At 38.4% G+C, this 19,339-nt stretch overlaps 1 protein-coding gene across 1 annotated transcript in view; it reads left to right on the plus strand.

Annotated features, from left to right (window-relative positions):
* LYST (lysosomal trafficking regulator) overlaps positions 1 to 19,339 on the plus strand; it is a 176,714-nt gene that overhangs the window by 74,123 nt on the left and 83,252 nt on the right. Inside the window, exons 18-26 of the mRNA XM_060286129.2 lie at positions 2,871 to 3,044; positions 4,332 to 4,481; positions 8,310 to 8,447; positions 9,231 to 9,429; positions 11,612 to 11,743; positions 14,196 to 14,823; positions 15,545 to 15,722; positions 17,522 to 17,691; positions 18,942 to 19,172. Of these exons, the coding sequence (XP_060142112.1) occupies positions 2,871 to 3,044; positions 4,332 to 4,481; positions 8,310 to 8,447; positions 9,231 to 9,429; positions 11,612 to 11,743; positions 14,196 to 14,823; positions 15,545 to 15,722; positions 17,522 to 17,691; positions 18,942 to 19,172 (2,000 nt within the window). The remainder of the gene's footprint in view (positions 1 to 2,870; positions 3,045 to 4,331; positions 4,482 to 8,309; positions 8,448 to 9,230; positions 9,430 to 11,611; positions 11,744 to 14,195; positions 14,824 to 15,544; positions 15,723 to 17,521; positions 17,692 to 18,941; positions 19,173 to 19,339) is intronic.

Genomic DNA, 19,339 nt, shown 5'->3' on the forward strand with positions numbered 1-19,339 from the left:
GGGTTTGAAGTTTATTTAAAGCGAAGGAGAAATACAAAAATTTTGACTCATGCCATAGGTACTGTTTTAGAGAAACATGTTTAATTATCTGTTCTATTTAGTCATCTGAGGGCCAGCACCATATCTTTCCTGGTGCAGAGTAGGCAGTCAATAGTGTATGTGACTGTTTCGGGGATTGGTAGAATCCGAATGGGGGTACAAATGGTCTCTCTTCAGTACAAATCATTTCTACTTCCTTGTGGTCCATATCCTTGTTTAATTAAAGCTGCCCTGATCTTTTTTCATCCTCAAAATTTCCTCCTTAGGTATAACTTCTGCAACATTATCATACTGTCTCCCTAACCGGCCTTCTTTCTTTTAACCTTTTGATTAATTTTGCGATGAGACATATCAGTGTTTGTTGTTATTGTTACTGTTCTTATAAATATTTGATTAGTATTTGATCCGCCATACTCTAAGCTGTCTTTCCTCCTTTTACTTTTTCAAACTTTTTTTTTGCATCTAGTACCTAGTGTTTTAAAATTAAAAGCTTTTCATTTAACTTACCAACATTTTGTGATCTACTTTTATAGCTTTGTATAATTTCAAAACGGTTTTTCCTCTTTCTTCAAGTTATTGAATATAATTTTGTTATGTTTACTGTTACACAGTGACTAGATCCTAGAGGAAATGGTTAATTTTTTATCTTGCATACATATAGGATCTTGCCAATATGACTTTTAAAGTATGTTTTTACACTTAAAACTTACAAACTTTGTTTAGTATCCATCCTTTCCTACAAAAATAAAATTCAGTCTCCTTAAAATCCTTACACGTGGGACTTCCCTGGTGGCGCAGTGGTTAAGAATCCCCCTGCCAGTGCAGGGGACAGGAGTTCGATCCCTGGTCCGGGAAGATCTCACATGCCGCAGAGCAACTAAGCCTGTGCACCACAACTACGGAGCCTGCGCTCTAGAGCCCACGAGCCACAACTACTGAAGCCCAAGTGCCTAGAGCCCGTGCTCCGCAACAAGACAAGCCACCGCAATGAGAAGCCCGTGCACCGCAACAAAGAGTAGCCCCTACTCGCTGCAACTAGAGAAAGCCTGTGCACAGCAACAAATACCCAACGCAGCCAAAAATAAATTAAAAAAAATCCTTACACGTATAGCCTGCCTGTTTTTTTTTTTAACATCTTTATTGGAGTGTAATTGCTTTACAGTGGTGTGTTATAGCCTGCCTTTTGAGCCTAATGTCCACCACCCAACCAAATAGGCAATCTGCATTCTCCTAGATGTACCGTGAACTTCCAGTCTTCGCCTCTTTCCTGACTGTGGCCCACCCCGGCCACCCATTTATCCCTGCTTCCCAGGGTTTTGCTCTCTCTCCAGGCCATCTTCTCCATGTAGGCTTCCCTGTGCTGAGCAGAGTGGAGTCAGAAGTAGTTTTTATGCTCTCGTGCATTCACAATGTCTCACTCTTCTTTGCCTTTTATCATCATAATAAGGTGTGTGTTTCTTCCATATAGTAGTTTCCAGAAAGCACTGGGGGAGTCAAAGTACAAGTCACAATCCGTAGTTTCTATACGTACGTCTTATCATTTGACCCCCATTGGAGGCAGGTAGCACGCCTATTACTTCTTCATCTCCCACAGCACAGAACACAGATCCTGTTTGTTGAGTGACTAATCATCAAAAATTTGAGGCATTTTGCTGACTTTCAGGTCACTAATAAAATGCTACTGAATTCTAAGGTTATCAGTGTTATTTTAGTCAATTTATAGAATATTTAAGAGACAAATGAACATGGAATTTATGGGGGGTTTTTGTACTGTGTATTCATTATTTTTTTAACATCTTTATTGGAGTATAATTGCTTTACAATGTTGTGTTAGTTTCTGCTTTATAACAAAGAGAATCAGTTATGCATATACATATGTTCCCATATCTCTTCCTTCTTGTGTCTCCCTCGCTCCCACCCTCCCTACCCCACCCCTCTAGGTGGTCACAAAGCACCGAGCTCATCTCCCTGTGCTATGCAGCTGCTTCCCACTAGCTAGCTATTTTACATTTGGTAGTGTATATAATGTCCATGCCACTCTCTTACTTTGTCCCAGCTTATCCTTCCCCCTCCTTGTGTCCTCAAGTCCATTCTCTACGTCTGTGTCTTTATTCCAGTCCTGCCTCTAGGTTCTTCTGAACCTTTTTTTTTTTTTTTTTAGGTTCCATATATATGTGTTAGCATACGGTATTTGTTTTTCTCTTTCTGACTTACTTCACTCTGTATGACAGGCTCTGGGTCCATCCACCTCACTACAGATAACTCAAATTTCGTTTCTTTTTATGGCTGAGTAATATTCCACTGTACATATGTGCCACATCTTCTTTATCCATTCATCTGTCGACGGACACTTAGGTTGCTTCCATGTCCTGGCTATTGTAAATAGAGCTGCAATGAACATGGTGGTACATGACTTTTTGAATTATGGTTTTCTCAGGGTATTTGCCCGCTAGTGGGATTGCTGGGTCATATGGTACTTCTATTTTTAGTTTTTTAAGGAACCTCCATACTGTTCTCCATAGTGGCTGTATCAGTTTATCAATTTACATTCCCACCAACAGGGCAAGAGTGTTCCCTTTTCTCCACACCCTCTCCAGCATTTATTGTTTGTAGATTTTTTGATGATGGCCAGTCTGACTGGTGTGAGGTGAGAATTTATGGTTTTTAGTTTTGTTTCTTTACAATTCTTAAGTAATTACAAACAGCGTCAGCAATAAAAAAATAAGCTTTCAAATGAAACTAAGGGGTTGACGTTACATAATGGAAGATAACCACACATGTTAAATTTTTAATCTCAACAAATTAGAAAAAATATATCTACTTTTTTTTAGGTTGTGGAACTCAGTATCTGTGAAGAAACTCAAGCATTAGCACTGAGAATTATACTCTCATTAATTAAATACAACCAACAGAGAATACATGAATTAGAAAATTGTAATGGACTTTCCATGATTCATCAGGTGTTGATCAAACAAAAATGCATCGTGGGCTTTCACATTTTGAAGGTAGGTTCTCATAAAACTTATTCTTTGGGGCTTCCCTGGTGGCGCAGAGGTTGAGAATATGCCTGCTAATGCAGGGGACACAGGTTCGAGCCCTGGTCTGGGAGGATCTCACATGCCACGGAGCAACTAGGCCTGTGAGCCACAACTACTGAGCCAGTGCGTCTGGAGCCTGTGCTCTGCAACAAGAGAGGCTGCGATAGTGAGAGGCCCGCGCACCGCGATGAAGAGTGGTCTCCGCTTGCCACAACTAGACAAAGCCCTTGCACAGAAACGAAGACCCAACACAGCAAAAATAAATAAATAAATTAATAAACTACTACCCACAACGTCTTCTAAAAAAAAAAAAAGAGATGAAAGTGGCTCTTTACACTATAAAAAACAACAACAACTTATTCTCAGAGTTTCATATGCAGTGATACCTCTTCATTAAAGTCTTCCAATAATAGAGTTTTGTGTTTCAGTTATTCCTGAAGAAAATGAAGGAAACTCAATAGTATATATTTCATCAAAGTAAGGCTCTTCTGGGTTTTTCATCATTTAAATGATTACATTTTAATTGCCTTTAAAACATTTTAGAAGAGTAAAAGCAAAAAATTAAGATTTTTAGATCTTGATTAGCCAGCGATGTCTCCTTGGCCGGCCCCTCATTCTGTAGACTAGTGAAAGTGAAACCCACAGAGAGACCGCTGTTTGCTTCAGCTCCCACAGTTATGGAAGAGAACCTAGTTCTCCAGACACCTAGTGCTGTGCCGTTCCCATTAGGCAATGCTGCTATAGAGTTAGCATCTTAAAGCCTTATTAGCTTTTATTGTGATCCAGCTGTCATCATATATTTAAGTACCTTTCTAACTAAAAGCACTTGGTAACATTGTGAAAGTATTTCTCTCTGAGGGTACTAGTACTAAGGCAAAAGACCATGCCTCTTCCCATGCCCCCAAACCCCAACTCATGAAACTGTCAAGATCCATACATTTGTGGCATGAATGCTTCTTGGAAAAAATTTAAAACCCAACAGATTCATTGAATTTAAAAAATAGGATGTGGTTTCTTTTACCCCATATTTGAAACTGAATAGTCATTTATAAATATTTGAAATTTGGGGGTTTTCTCATTACTTGAATTGTTTTACAAAACAATTTAAAGATACTTGGTGAAATGTTGAGTTATTCACTAGTTTTCCTTTGAATTTAATGTTATGACTGCTAAGATTGAAAGCTGAATATTTCTGTTGAATTTTTGGATTAACTGACTGTTGATGCATCTTCTATTAATGTTATTTTTCCATAGACCCTTCTTGAAGGTTGCTGTGATGAAGATATTATTCATATCAATGAGAATGGAGAATTTAAGTTGGATGCCGAGTCTAATGCTATAATCCAGGATGTTAAACTGCTAGAGGAGCTATTGCTAGACTGGAGGATATGGAATAAAGCAGAGGCATGTACTATTTTTGTGGTAAAAAAACCCTTGTGAATTTACCCTCAAAAATCTTTACGTGTACAGGACAGTGTTAACTGTATACGCTTCGTTGTATGGCACTTGTCTAGAACTTTTTCATCTCGTTTGACTGAAACTCTACCCATTGGACAACAACTCCCCATTTCCCCTGCCCCCAGTCCCTGGCAACCACCATCTTACATTCTGTTTCTATGAGTCTGATTACATTAGATACTTAATACAAGTGGAATCATTCAGTGTTTGTCTTTTTGTGATTGGCTTATTTGACTTTGCATTATGTCCTCAAGGTTCATCTGTGTTGTAGCATATGACAAGATTTTTTTCTTTTTTAAGACGGAATAATATCCCATTGTATGTGTATTCCACATTTTCTTTATCTGTTCATCTGTCATGCACACTTAGCTTGCTTCCACATGTTGGCCATTGTGAACTATGTTGCAGTGAACATGGATGTGCAGAGGTCTCTCTGAGGTCCTGTTTTCAATTATTTTAGATATGTATGCAGAAGTGAGATTGTTGAATCATATGGTAGTTCTATTTTTAACTTCTTGAGGAACCTCCATACTATTTTCCGTAAGAGAAGCACCATTTTACAATCCTACCAACAATGTGCAAGTGATCCAATTTTTTTACATTCTCACCAAACAATTGTTATTTTTTGATAGTGCCTTTTCTATAGGGTATGAGGTAATAGCTTGTTGTGGTTTTGATTTGCATTTATTTTCCTGATGATTAGTGATGATGAGCATCTTTTCATCTACTTATTGGCCCTTTGTATATCTTCTTTGAAGAGATGTCCATTCAAGTCCTTTGACCATTTTTTAACTGGGTTATTTGATTTTTTGTTAATGAGTGATAGGAGTTCTTTATATATTCTGCATATTAATCCTTATCTCACTTATGGTTTGCAAGTATTTTCTCCCATTCTGTAGGTTGCCTTTTCACTCTGTTGATTGTTTCCTTTGGTGCAATAAAAGGCATTTACTTTTAAGTATTCATCCAATCATTCTTTTGGAGAATAGAACAAATTTACCACTTCAATGTAATGTTAATTGTAGATGGAAATCTGGAGATTAATTTCTGTGCAAGGTTTTAGACAGCCATGGATAATGCTGATCTGGAGGGTCAGGATCAGAGCTTGCGCTGCTGGTAGTAGCTAGAGCAGTACTTGGCTGGAGAACATTTGAGTCAATTGGAGACTTGCATTTACCGTAAACTCTGAAAGGGGTCCTGCTAAGAGTGTGGAGAGTAGAGTCAAGGAGAGGGAAGTAGACACACTTCTGAGTAAGGGAGCCACGTTACCCAGAAGTCATAGAGCTGTATCAGTATACAGGGCAAGCCTATGAAGCCTTGGCTTCATGATAGGCATAAGCTAAGGAACATGCTTTGATCTTAGGTCTAGGCAAAGCATCTCAACAGCTGGGTGGATCAGGTAGTCTTCACAAGGACCCAGCCAGGGAATGAATATAGGGCTGTTTCCTTTCTGCCCTAGTTATAAGCATAGTCTTCATGGTATGGCTCATAGAGCCTCCTTAGTTCTAGTGTAGACTGTAGATTGTCCAGAGTTATTTAGCGTGTAACAACAGTATCATCAGACATAATTAAAGACCAGTTCAAAGTGTGTACCTTTAGAATTTTAAAAAATTTGGTTACTTCCAAATTTGGCAACAGCCCCCCCCAGATTTACTCACTATCAATAATGAGTTAGGAAGCTGAAGGAAACACTTCTAATCTGTCATTAACAAAAACAAGTTTTGACCAAACGTGCTAGAGGAAAGACAGAATTATTTTTCTGTTCTTCCTATATAAAATTATATTACAAAATTATTGTTATTTGAAGAAGCAGTCAAAGAATATGCTCCTGCAAAACACAGGGGGAAAGTACTACAGAGCTGTGTCAGGCAGCTAACTGTTGCTTTTTCTGGATTTTATGGTATTGTCAGTTTTTAAAACTTTCTATTTTGTTGTGATTTCTCATTCTGAATAAATACTCACTTTCAGAATTTAAAAAATCCATATATATATATATATGTATATATACACACACATATATATATGTATAAAAATACACTTAATGTTTCAGGGAGAGAAAGCAAATGAACATAGTGATAGTAAATACAAACAAGTTGGATCAAAGGCAGTATAAATATAAACATGTAATAAAGAAATAGCTCAATCGTAGATTGGAAGATCAAATCTTAACTAAAAATTGGACAGCTATTTTAGTATTTCAAAAGAGGATGCTAACTTGAGCATTAAAAAACAGTGTGATTGGGCTTCCCTGGTGGCGCAGTGGTTGAGAGTCCACCTGCCGATGCAGGGGACGTGGGTTCGTGCCCCGGTCTGGGAAGATCCCACATGCCGCAGAGCGGCTGGGCCCGTGAGCCATGGCCGCTGAGCCTGTGCGTCCGGAGCCTGTGCTCCGCAACAGGAGAGGCCACAGCAGTGAGAGGCCCGCGTACCGCAAAACAACCACAGCAACAACAACAACAACAAAAAACCACAGTGTGATTAAAAAACAAAACATTTTCTGTTGAATTCAAAAGTGATATACACAAATACTTCTACGGGTTTGAAATAAGATTTTCTTTCCTAATTATTTTTTTAGCTGAGTTGTTTTGTTTTTGTTGCTGGTTGTCTGTTTGCTTTGGCACTGCTCTATTTTAGTACTATTTTTCAGGCCTGAATCAAGTTTTCATACTTGGCCTGCCTCGTCTTCCAGTTTTCATATATCTTTTTCTCTCAGGGCACCTTGGCCCTGTCTTATAAAGAAAGAGGCCTTTGTTAGAATAGTGTGATTAAGTCTATCAATTCCTTGGCCTTTTCATTATTCATTTCCATCGATAATGGCAGGAAAAACAGCAAGACCTGCAACCCAAGGCGGTTAATTTTGCTTTTTGTTAATGACTTTGTTGAAAGGTTATTTGGGCTAATAAAATGAGGTGAAGATTATCTTTCAGTAGTAGTTATCTATATAAGATTCCTTTTTCTCTGTTACTGTGGACAATTTAAGATTGGTTCGGTATGGGAGAAGCATTTTAAAGCACCTCAAAAGGATGCTAACTACTGTTTGAAACTGCACACTTAGTAATTGTGCAGATAATTCTATTATTTGGACTTAAAAGTAAATTAATCCAAAATGCAGAATTTCTACATTGTCTAACTTTTTTCAATTTAGTACATCTTGTTCTAAAATTCTTTGATTAAATGCTGCATACAGAAATTAGCATTGAAATCTGTACATTTTTAATAATGCTCTTTGAAACTAAATTATTTGTAAATAGTTAATATTGATAATGTGTTTCATGTGTTTCTTTTTCTTTTTATAAATTTATTTATTTTTGGCTGTGTTGGGTCTTCGTTGCTGTGCGCGGGCTTTCTCTAGTTGCGGCGAGCAGGGGCTACTCTTCCTTGCGGTGCGTGTCCTTCTCATTGCGGTGGCTTCTCTTGTTGCGGAGCAGGGGCTCTAGGCACACGGGCCTCAGTAGTTGTGGCACGCAGGCTCAGTAGTTGTGACTCATGGGCTCTAGAGCACAGGCTCAGTCGTTGTGGCACACAGGCTTAGCTGCTCCGTGGCATGTGGGATCTTCCCGGACCAGGGATCGAACCCATGTCCCCTGCATTGGCAGGCGAATTCTCAACCACTGTGCCACCAGGGAAGCCCTAAGATTTACTTTTTCAGACAAATTTAATCTTTGACCCTGAATACATACACAGTGTTAAACTGATGTATTGCATGTCTTCTAAAAAGCATGCAGCATGTTTTTCAGTAACTCTGTGCTAATCGGTATGTGTTTCTTTTCTCAGCAGGGTGTTTGGGAAACTCTGCTGGCAGCCCTAGAAATCCTCCTCCGAGCGGATCACCAGCAGCAGATGTTTAATATTAAGCAGTTACTGAAAGCTCGAGTGGTGCATCACTTTCTACTGACTTGCCAGGTTTTGCAGGTACTTTTCATGTAACTTTACTTCTGGAGATATTTTCTGTGATGATTTCTGTTTAATGACTCAACGCTATGGACTCAGATTTTTGAGGGACTTTCAGTGAGGTTATTTTCTGTCTGCCCTACTCTCCAGGATCCCTTCTTTCAGCTGATAGTATCGGAGTTTTTTAACCCCAGCCTCTTGTAGCTTGACCTTTCCTAACTCAGTTACAAAAGAGCAACTGCTAAATTCCAGAAATATTTCTTTATGTTGGGGTAAAATAATAATTTTGTAGTCTCTCGGACATCAACAGTAGTGATATTTTAACTTGTTTCATATTTCTTAAATAACAAGTACCAGTATGTGTTGGATGCACTACTCTGACATGTTTTCTATGTGGTTTAAGTCAGCCGTATAACCACTTCGGGCCTCCGTATTCTAGAAATGATGGATAAAACCTCTCAGAGCTGTTGTGAGAAATAACTTTGTAGGCTGGAACATAGTGTATTCATGTAATCAGTTTTGTCTATCAAAAAATTTCCCTTCTGAACCCATAGTAGTAGTAGTAGTAGTGATAAGAGTACTAATAGTAGCTAACATTTATATGGGGACATTGGTTTTAATGAACTTTAATAACAGGGTTGCTTGAATTGAGAAATAGCAACTCAATTGTATGGTAAATACGGTCAGTCTGGAGTAGTAAACCAACACAGTTCTATCTTAAACAGAATTATCTTGCTTCAGTGAGAAATGTGAGTTAAGTTGACAGTTCTCTTTAAATCTAAAGAGAGTGTTTATGTTTTTCAGGAACACAAAGAGGGTCAGCTTACATCCATGCCCCGAGAGGTTTGTCGGTCATTTGTGAAGATTATAGCAGAAGTCCTTGGGTCTCCTCCCGATCTGGAATTATTGGCAGCTGTCTTCAGTTTCCTTTTAGCAGCTCACCCTCCTACCAATACTTACGTTTGCCATAACCCTGCAGGCTTCTACTTTTCTTTGCACATAGGTAGGTATGATCATTTTTGTTAGGTCTTGGCTGTTTCCACTTTTGTTTCTTCCTTCCCGCTTGATTTGTGTTTGTTTGATATATATTGAATGGCCTCTGTGCTAGAAATTAATCACACACTGGGATTGGGACAGGGGCCGAGGGCCATAAAATGAACCAGACATAGTCTCTGCCTTCAGAGGGCTTAAATGCCAAGAGGCAAGGGGAGATATAGATGCTGAAATAATTATAATAAGAAGCAATATCTGGTAAGTACATAAGAGATACAAAAGAAGAACTAATTAGATTTCAGAAGAGTTAGGGTTTCATTGGACAGGTATGGAGAGAGATTTAATAGATTAATATCTGCCATGGGATTGCAGAATTTAAGTAAAATTTAATGGGTAGATTGGAGAATTAGCATTCCAGGTGAAGAGAATGACTTAAAGGAGGAAAAATAGAAAGAGAAAAGAAAGAATAATGAATTTTACCTAATATAGGGGATTTATAAAGGAGTAGTGAGCAATAATACCATAAATGTAGTTTGGGACCATCATTTATTCCACCCCACCCAAGCTCATATTAAACGAGTCCTTGAATGTAAGATCAGAGAATTTGAACTTGTATTCTAGTTGGGGGTAATTGAAGGATTTTGTTTTGTTGTGTTTGTTTTGAGCCAAGGAATACGATGTAAGTAAATTATTACAGTAAAATTCAGTATAGAGAAACCACCAGCGTAGAAGTGAGTTGAAGCTCTGGGAACAGATGAGACCACTGAAGAAAAGTGTGGAGAGAGAGAGAAGGAAAAAGGAAGCTAAGGATGGAACTGTTGGTGATATTACTATTCAGAGGGTGGAACAAGAAAGCGTAATCTCAGCGTAAAAGAAAGATAGAAGAATCAGAGTTTTAAAAGAACTAGGAAAAGGTGATGTGGTAAGAAAGCAAGCAAGAGTATATCTGTGAGAAAGCTAGATAGTAAATTTAGAGAGGGAAACTGGTTGTCCAACAGCCATTTTAAACAATATAATAAGTGAATAAAATGATTCCGCCGCAGTAAAAATCCAAGTGAAATTATACAGCATGACTCTGTGTTAGGTTCAGCTAACATTTAGTGAATAAAGCAACGCCAAGATTCTGGTAGCAACTAAAATGTGGTCACCTCCCTTAAGGAGTTTACAGTCTAGTAGAGGGGAGAGAGACATAAACAGGTAAGTATACCATGTGGAAAGCACAGCGGTGTCAGTATTTCATTTTGGGTAGCATAGAGCATGGCGAGGGGATATTTCCCGGAGGTGGTGATGCCTGCTCTGAGTCTTAAAGGCTGAGTAGGAGTTGAAGGGAGAGGAGATTCTTGTAGCGGTAAGGAGGCAGCAGAAAGCCACTGGGAGGTTTTAAGCAGAGATTAGCATTTCATAGAGAGAAGGCTGGTAGCTATGAGGATTTGGGGGTGACCAGAGGCCCATCACGGATACCATTTAGAAGTCCAAGGTAATAGTCCAGGTGAGGGGGATTAGAGCCTACCTTATAGCGCTATGCTAGGGATGAGAAGAGTTCCAGAAACAGAAATAAAGTCAGCGGAACCTGGAGACTGACTTGACACGGGTAAAGGAAAGGTTGTGGTCAAGGGTGGCTCCTGGATCCTGCGTGGGAAATAGGTACTTCTACCAAAGGAACCAGAGGACAACACAGGAGGGAATTTAGGGCAGAAGGATGACTCAGAGTTAGATTTGTTGCATTTGCGGTGCATTTAAAAAACAAAGCAGTTGAATTTAGAAGTATGAAGCTCAAAAAGGAAGATTAAACTGGAGGTATCAACTTTGGAGTCATATTGGGGCTGTGTAAAAATAGAGAAGACACAGCCTTTCCCTCAAGGAATGAATTGATGAACAGTCTCCTTGGAGAGATCATATTAGCGTATAAAAAGTGAACAGTTAGCTGCTAAACTATAGGAATAACTATAAGTACCGTTAGAATTCAAAGAAAATAGAAGTTAATGTGGCTAGTAATAGTCAACAGAAGAATCTAGAGTAAGAAGTTGTAGAGTGTCCTCACGTATCAAATGGGCATTATTATAAAGGATGCCGTTTTTTCTCTTTGCTTTGAACATCTTTTTGTAAACGTTTGTATTTAACGACTTGCTTTTAAAGTTATATTTTTGTTTTATCCTTCTTTAAAATTGTCTGAAAACTTTTTTTGATCCTAGATGGCAAGATCTTTCAGGAGAAAGTGCAGTCAATCATGTACCTGAGGCATTCTAGCAGTGGAGGGAAGTCTGTTACTAGCCCTGGATTTATGGTAATAAGCCCATGTGGTTTTACTGCTTCGCCACCTGAAGGTAAACAGACAAACGAAAACAATGCTGAAAGTATGACCCTTCTGTATTTAGTTCTGCATATTAATAGATAAATAAATTGTACGTGTTTTAGCAGCATAATACAACCTGATATTCAGGATAAATAAATGGAAGGCTAAACTTAAAAATAATAGAATATGTTTAAGGAATCCATTTCACTACTTTCTGATATCCGTAACTCACACTCAGTATAACAAGTGCCTCTCAGGAGAACTTAGGGAGTGGATGAGGCTCATGCCCTCTTGCTCTGGAATTCTCTCTCCCCTTCTGTCATAGTCATATGTCTTTCATTAAGCTTCTGATTTATTTCCCCATTTTCTTCAAAAGCTATGTTAGACTTACTGTCTCCTTTCCACCTGAACTCATTCTAGACAACTTCACTTGCCATGTGAGTGGCCGTCCGTACTCCAGCCTTGACCCTGGGGACCGTCATCCCCTTTACTTTATCTACCAGTCTGCTTGCATCTGTCTTAAACACCATCGAAGAACGCTTCCCACCCATAGACCTCCCGTCTCCCACTCTCTATGACAACTTCCTATCCTTCTGGTTTCTTTATCATCCTCCCAAGTTCCCTCTGCCTGTTTTCCCCTTCCAGCCTAGATCCCATCAGCCAATAATTTTATTTCTTCATTTTCCTTGTCCTCTTGGCCTTTTAGCACGCTTGACCTGAAAAAGTCGAACCTTTCCTCAATCTGACCATCCTCACGCTGCTTAGAATTCCTGCCATTAAAAGGGTCTGTGGCATAGTTGGCCTTTTAATGCTGCCCTATAATTTTTCTGTATATTCAGAATTAGTTGCCTCTTCTATCTCCATAGCAAGTATATTCAAGTCTTTAAGCTAACAGTACTTTTCTCTCTTCCTAGCTTGTTCTTAACAGACAACCTCATCTCTATTTTTATAAAGAAAAAATAGGTACATGTCTCCTGGTTGTGAACTGACTGTATGTCTTTTCCTTTCCTGACTGCCATCCTCTCCCAGACTGAGACATTCCTTCTCCCAGACTGTTAGTCCCACCTACTCTTGTCTCCAGCTCCAATACAAATCATTAAATAGGCTGGTAAGATAGAGACATGGATAGATAGAACACAGTATCTGGGTATTAACCTCCAGTTTTCCTTCTCTCCGAAAGTGTTTCAGTTATTCTCTAGCACGTTTTATGGCCTTTTATTATAATATTTTAAGGCTATGTTTTAATTAGTTTTATTTGGAATTTCATAGGAAGTGTCATTTTTTAAATCATTGTGCATCACTCTGAAACATTTTCTAGTACAATCATGCCCCTATTTTTTCCAGGTCGTTTGAACAGTCTCTTTTGGCAACCTTATTCCTCCAGCCAAAACCCAGAAATAACTAGGAAAAACTTCTGAGCTATGGAGCTGTTTTATTGCCACAAAGCCTGAGCTCTGAGCAGTTCATTCAGTGCTTGTTTACTTTATATCAGTGCTTCTCAAGTTTTAGCTTGCTGAAAAATCACCTGGAGAGCTGGTTAAAATGTACATCCCTGGGCCCCTGCCTCACACGTTCTGATTCAGTAGATCTGGGGTGGAGCCTGAGAATGTGCATTTCGAACAGTCACACAGTGGTGCTTGATCCCCATGCTCCTGGCCCACAGACCATACCTTGAGTAGCATCCACTTATATCCCATGCACTAAGGATGAGAGTGATTTTTCTGGTCTCCTCCTACACAGAATATAAGAAGCAGAAAATTCGAGAGCTATGGCAAGAAGAGAAAAAACTGTTTCTTCTCAGTAATAGCAGCAAAAAGTGACTACAGAAAGGGAGGAGTGAGAGAACAGTCTAGGGACATTGAGCCTAGTAATAACACCAAGTACAACTATCACTAACATTTATTGAGCACCTATTATATGGCAGGCACTATGCTAGGTGCATCATGGATATGATCTCAATCCTTAAAGCAGCCTTGCAAAGTAGATGTTCTGAACCCTCATTTTACATTTGCAGAAGTGAACACTCATCTCATTAAATGATTTACCTAAGCCACCTAACTAGCTGAACTATCGCTTGAATCCTGTTATATCTCGTTGCAAAGCCCACACTCTTTCCACTGTATCAAAGTGCATCCTAGTGACTGCTAGCCTGAGGTACATTGAGTTTCACTTAATTCACTTAATTTCACTTCAGTAGCACCATTAATCCTAATAACTTTGAATCACTCAGGCAATATTGTATTTTGTTAAGGAGACAGGTAAAGATATGTATTTTGGGAAAATTTTAATAAAAAGTAGTTAAAAGAAAAATAGTTTTAACCTTAAGAATTTTTAAGCATTAGTTACTATGATCGTTAGCCTGTATGGATTCTTTAATATCACTAGATAAATGGGTATTGCTCTGGTTGGGACCGATAGTGCAGAAAAGAAGTGGGCCCGCTCATAAGATTTTTCAATACTGTTTTTGTGTCTACTCTCACCAGGAAACAATTCCTCCAGTACTGTTCCACAGCAGATGACTGCCAGCATGTTACGTTCTAGAAGCCTACCAGCATTTCCTACTTCTTCACCTCAAATACAACCACGAAAATTGACTGGAAGTTTGGGTTGTAGTATTGACAAGTTACAAAGCGTTGTAGATAATGATGTTGCTTCCCAACCAGAGAAATGGAGCCCTCGGGGGAGTTCCGAGACGCTGAAGAAAGGCAAAGCAGATGCTTTTGTCAGTAGCTGTGAGTCTGCAAAAACGGTTTGTGAAATGGAAGCTGTCCTTTCAGCCCATGCCTCTGTCAGTGGTGTCCCAAAAGGAACATCGGGACTTCCAGCGGTCAAAGTAGATCAGAAGGAGGTGGGAACAGAACCCAGATCAGACGATGACAGTCTTGGGGATGAGTTCTGCCCACGCCGACCTGATTACCTGAAGGGACTGGCCTCGTTCCAGCGAAGCCACAGCACTATTGCAAGCCTTGGGCTAGCTTTTCCCTCACAGAATGGCTCTGCAGCTGTCGGCCGGTGGCCAAGTCTTGTTGACAGGAACACCGAAGACTGGGAAAACTTTGCCTTTTCTCTCCGTTATGAGCCAAACCACAACCGAACTACAAGTGCTCACAGGTAGTCACATGTTTTTGTATGCCAAACCCCTCCCCGCTTTTTTTTTTTTTTACTGTTCTTTGAAGAATTTCTGTACTTGTAGAAATGTCTTTATTATGGGATCTCTTATAACATATATATTAATAACGAACAAAGGTACCTTTCTCCTTATTTTAATACTAGGTGATATTGAATTCCATATTTAACAAAAGGATAAACCATAAATTGTTCCTGAAGAAAAAATTATCTTATGGTTTATTTAATTCCATATGGTTATTAGAGAAAAACTCTTCAGTTTAGGGAAATTATACGGTTTATTATCGTTCCCAAGAGCATCTCAATTAGCACCGTCAGTGAAACTTTCTACAGGATGATGGAAACGTTCACCTGTGCTGTCCACTGCAGGAGACACATAACGCACTTGAAATGTGGCCAGTGCAGCTGAGCAACTGGATTTTTAGTTTAATTTTTAATAGTTTAAATAGCACAAGTGGTTATTGGAAATCACAGATGTAGAATAAACTAGTGTTTAATAGATGATATACCCAAAAAAAACCGGTGATTAAAAAGTGATGGCAAATTTGTTAATCACAGTTAAATCAGGAAACATTTTTTAAACCTTATGCACTTTTGTTTCACATGTGAAAATTATTACTACTCATCACAGTTCTTAAGGTAATCATGAGGCACTACTTTCCTCCCTGATCTTGTTTTGGTAAGACTTTCTGGGTCTCTGTTTTAGTGTAACTGAAGACTGTTTGGTACCTGTATGTTGTGGGTTGTATGAACTCTTAAGCGGAGTTCTTCTCATCCTGCCTGATGTTATGCTGGAAGATGTGATGGACAGGCTCATTCAAGCAGATACGCTGTTGGTCCTTGTTAACCACCCATCACCTGCTGTACAACAAGGAGTTATTAAAGTAAGGGCAAATGCTAAATACGTTGTTTTCATTTGGAACGATAGACATATGCATAATTTAAAATTTGAACGTACATATTCAAGTAGACCTGAAGCTTTCCTTTATTCTTAGGCATAATGAGCTGATGTGGTTTGTTACTTCTTACCTCTATTTTTCTCTGTCTTATCATCCAACTTTAAGCCCTCCTCCATATATTGATTCATATCAGTATGTTTTTTTAAGTCTTCTACTTACAAGGAACACACAGGTCATTGGAAGTCTCTCCTGCAGTGTAGTATCGTTAAATCTTAGACACTTACTTCAGGTTTCAGCTCAGATGTCACCTTCTCAAAGAGGCCTTTCCTGTTCACCTTTCAAACCAGCTTCTGTCTAGCCCTGCTCCTCACTTGTTCTATGTCTAGCATCCTAGGTGTGTCTTGTAAGTACCTTTTTAATTTGTTTGTGTATTTGGTTTTTTTTAACCTCCCATACTGAAATATAAGTCCTGTGAGGGTAGGCATCTTGTGTCTAATATATAAAAGGTCCTAAGTACATCGTTGAAAGAATAAATATTTGATATGAATGGTTCCCATTAGGAGACAACCCAATATTGAAATGGTCTTTAAAGATTCTCATTTTCTTAGTTTGATGTGGGATATTGTTAAATCAGTTGCAACCCACTATTTACTTAGCTTCCATTTCATGTGTAAAACACCGGGCTAGCTGCTATGTGGGATATAAAGGGGAATAAGCCTCTGCATTTAGGAGTTTATAGGCCAGTGGGGAAGAGAGGCATATACCCAACTAAGTAAAATGTCAGGACTTTTGTGATGAGTGCTTCAGTGGTAGTATTAATAAAGAAGAATGGGAGCACAGGAAAAGCAAATAATTCTGATGCGGGAACCAGGGAAGGATTCATGCAAAAGGCGTAGTTTGTATTATGTTGTAAACTAGAAAGCTTTTTAAGTAGGGCGGTAAAGAGGTGTGTGTTTTGGGAAGAATAGTCTGTCACCACTGTGAGGGAGTCATCGCAAGGGAGAGAGAGGTGGAAGTGTTGTGTTCGCAGGATATCACAGTGGTCCAGGGGAGAGATGATGAGTCCCTGAGCTGGGGAAGTGGAAAGTCAAAGGACAGACAGATTTGAGAGACATTCACTGGAATGGAGGTGAGAGACCTTCATAATTACGTGTGGGAAATCAGGACAAGAAAAGCCAAAAGTGAGATTAGCCTTAAAGTCTCATAGGATGGTGCTACTGTGCTCTAAGATCAGAACCATGGAAGAAGTGAGTTTGGAAGGAAAAATAATTACTTAGATTGTACACAGGTTGCATTTAAGATTCTGGGAAAGGATGGAAGTTTAGGCCTATGCTCAAGGTAAATAAAATGTTAAGAAGTCTAGAAAAATAGAGGTCTGGGATATATATATATATACACATATATATATATATATTTTTTTTTCAGAGAAAGCTTCATACAGTGCTGACTCATTTTTCTTTTTTCAGAATTAGAACTAGGCACAAATATTCTACTTATACTCAGCTAAGGCTGCCAATCTGCTAGGTGTCCATGCTCAGCTAAAAAGCTAGTTTCCCATCACAAAAGTATTAAGATCTCCAAGACAGGGTCATCATTAGCATTCCGTAATAATCAGAACAAAGTTCATTTTCATTTTGCTATGGAGGTGGCATTTTTTTGAGCTTTCTCTGTTCTATACAGATGAAATTAAACAATAACTTACAACTACAAATATAATACACTGTCTGACTTGTATACATTATATAAAATTTTAATATATTGTCTAACTTAATTTTTTTCCTCAGCTATTAGATGCATATTTTAATAGAGCATCTAAGGAACAAAAGGATAAATTTCTGAAGAATCGTGGCTTTTCCTTGCTAGCCAACCAGTTGTATCTTCATCGGGGAACTCAGGAATTATTAGAATGCTTCATTGAAATGTTCTTTGGCCGACATGCTGGCCTTGATGAAGAGTAAGTGGGTTCTTCCCTCCACCAGAATTGGGAATCTTTTGTCTTAAATGTATAATTTGTTAAACTGACTCTTAACAAAATCGCTTGGTCACTCTTAGAAAAAATCTACTAAAAGTCATTTTCCAGGTGAATCAATTTATTATTTTCCATATTATATTCTTTCTAATATAACTTCTTCCTTTGTATTTCATTCATTAGCTAGAAACTAGTAAGTAAGAAAGAAAGAAAGAAATGCTGCATCAGATGAAAGAAAGTGATAGTTAAGATTTGGTATCCAGTGTTAACCTGAGGTTAACTGAGAAGAAGGTGGCTTCTGTGGTCCCAGCAGCAGATTATAGGAGGGCTCCATAGACAAGCTCCTCACTCCCTCCGAGACCCGGCTTATCTGGGTGAAGAGTCAGTCCCCCACCTGGAATTCTGATTACTGAGCTTTGTCCCTGGTATAATGCTGAAGGATTAGCAAATAAGTACAAAAATTAAAGAATATTTTTCTCCCAAGTCAAAAGTTTGGCAGAAAAGTTAAACTGTTATTTCTGTGTATGACAAAGTAGAGAGAAACGTGTGTCTTGTATTATTATTAAGTGTCTCCTACTTATTTGTAAGTAGACCAATTCAGACCTTGAAGAATTTACTTATTAGATGCAGCAATGACAATAGTACTTTGCATTTGCATACAGCTTTTGGCTCTTTCAAAGCAATTCTGCATCATCTCATTTGATTCTCACAGTCTTGAGAAGAAAGTAGAGCAGATATCACCACACATATTTGACAGATAAAGAAAATGAGGTATAAAACATGTAAATAATTTCCTTCCATCCCAGAGACAAAGAGTATTGGAACAAGAACTCGAGATCCATTCCTTTCACTAGACCTCTTTTTACTAGTTCCCTGAAATACTGTGTAAAATAGTAGTCTTTTTTTTTCCTGCACACTTGTTATATAGATCCCTAGAGCAGGGGATCTTTGGACAACTTAGCGGTTCATGGACAAATTAAAGTGAGTCAATTAAAACCATGAAATTGTATAAATGTTTCCCTTGAATATTTGCCTTGGAACAGACTTCTAGCAACACCTTTTATCTTTTTATTGGAGGGATTTATGATCTAAAAACGGTTAAGAATCCTTGCTTCCCTAATTTATGCTTTATAGCTTCAAAATCAAGTCAACAAAACGGCCCATATTGCAATCATTTTTCCTTATTTCATGGTTAATTGCTTCTAATGTGCTCTTAACTGTATTATTTATTATAGATTTGATCTGGAAGATGTGAAAAACATGGGACTTTTTCAGAAGTGGTCTGTCATTCCTATTCTGGGACTAATAGAGACCTCCTTATATGACAACGTGCTCTTGCATAACGCTCTCTTACTTCTTCTCCAAATATTAAATTCTTGTTCTAAGGTAGCAGATATGTTGTTGGATAATGGTCTTCTCTACGTGTTATGTAATACAGTAGCAGCTCTGAATGGATTAGAAAAGAAGTAAGTTTTAAATCATTATTTAAAACTACATCTGATAAGAACTTTGGAAAGGGAAAAACTTTACTAGCAGGTTACATTAAAGCATTTGATATTTCATAATACTTTCAAAGAATTTCTTTCCTCTAAAACTGATTAAATTAAATTAAATTAAATTTGGAGGGCATATT

This window comes from Globicephala melas, chromosome 16 (assembly GCF_963455315.2).
Source record: "Globicephala melas chromosome 16, mGloMel1.2, whole genome shotgun sequence".
Lineage (NCBI taxonomy): Eukaryota > Metazoa > Chordata > Mammalia > Artiodactyla > Delphinidae > Globicephala > Globicephala melas.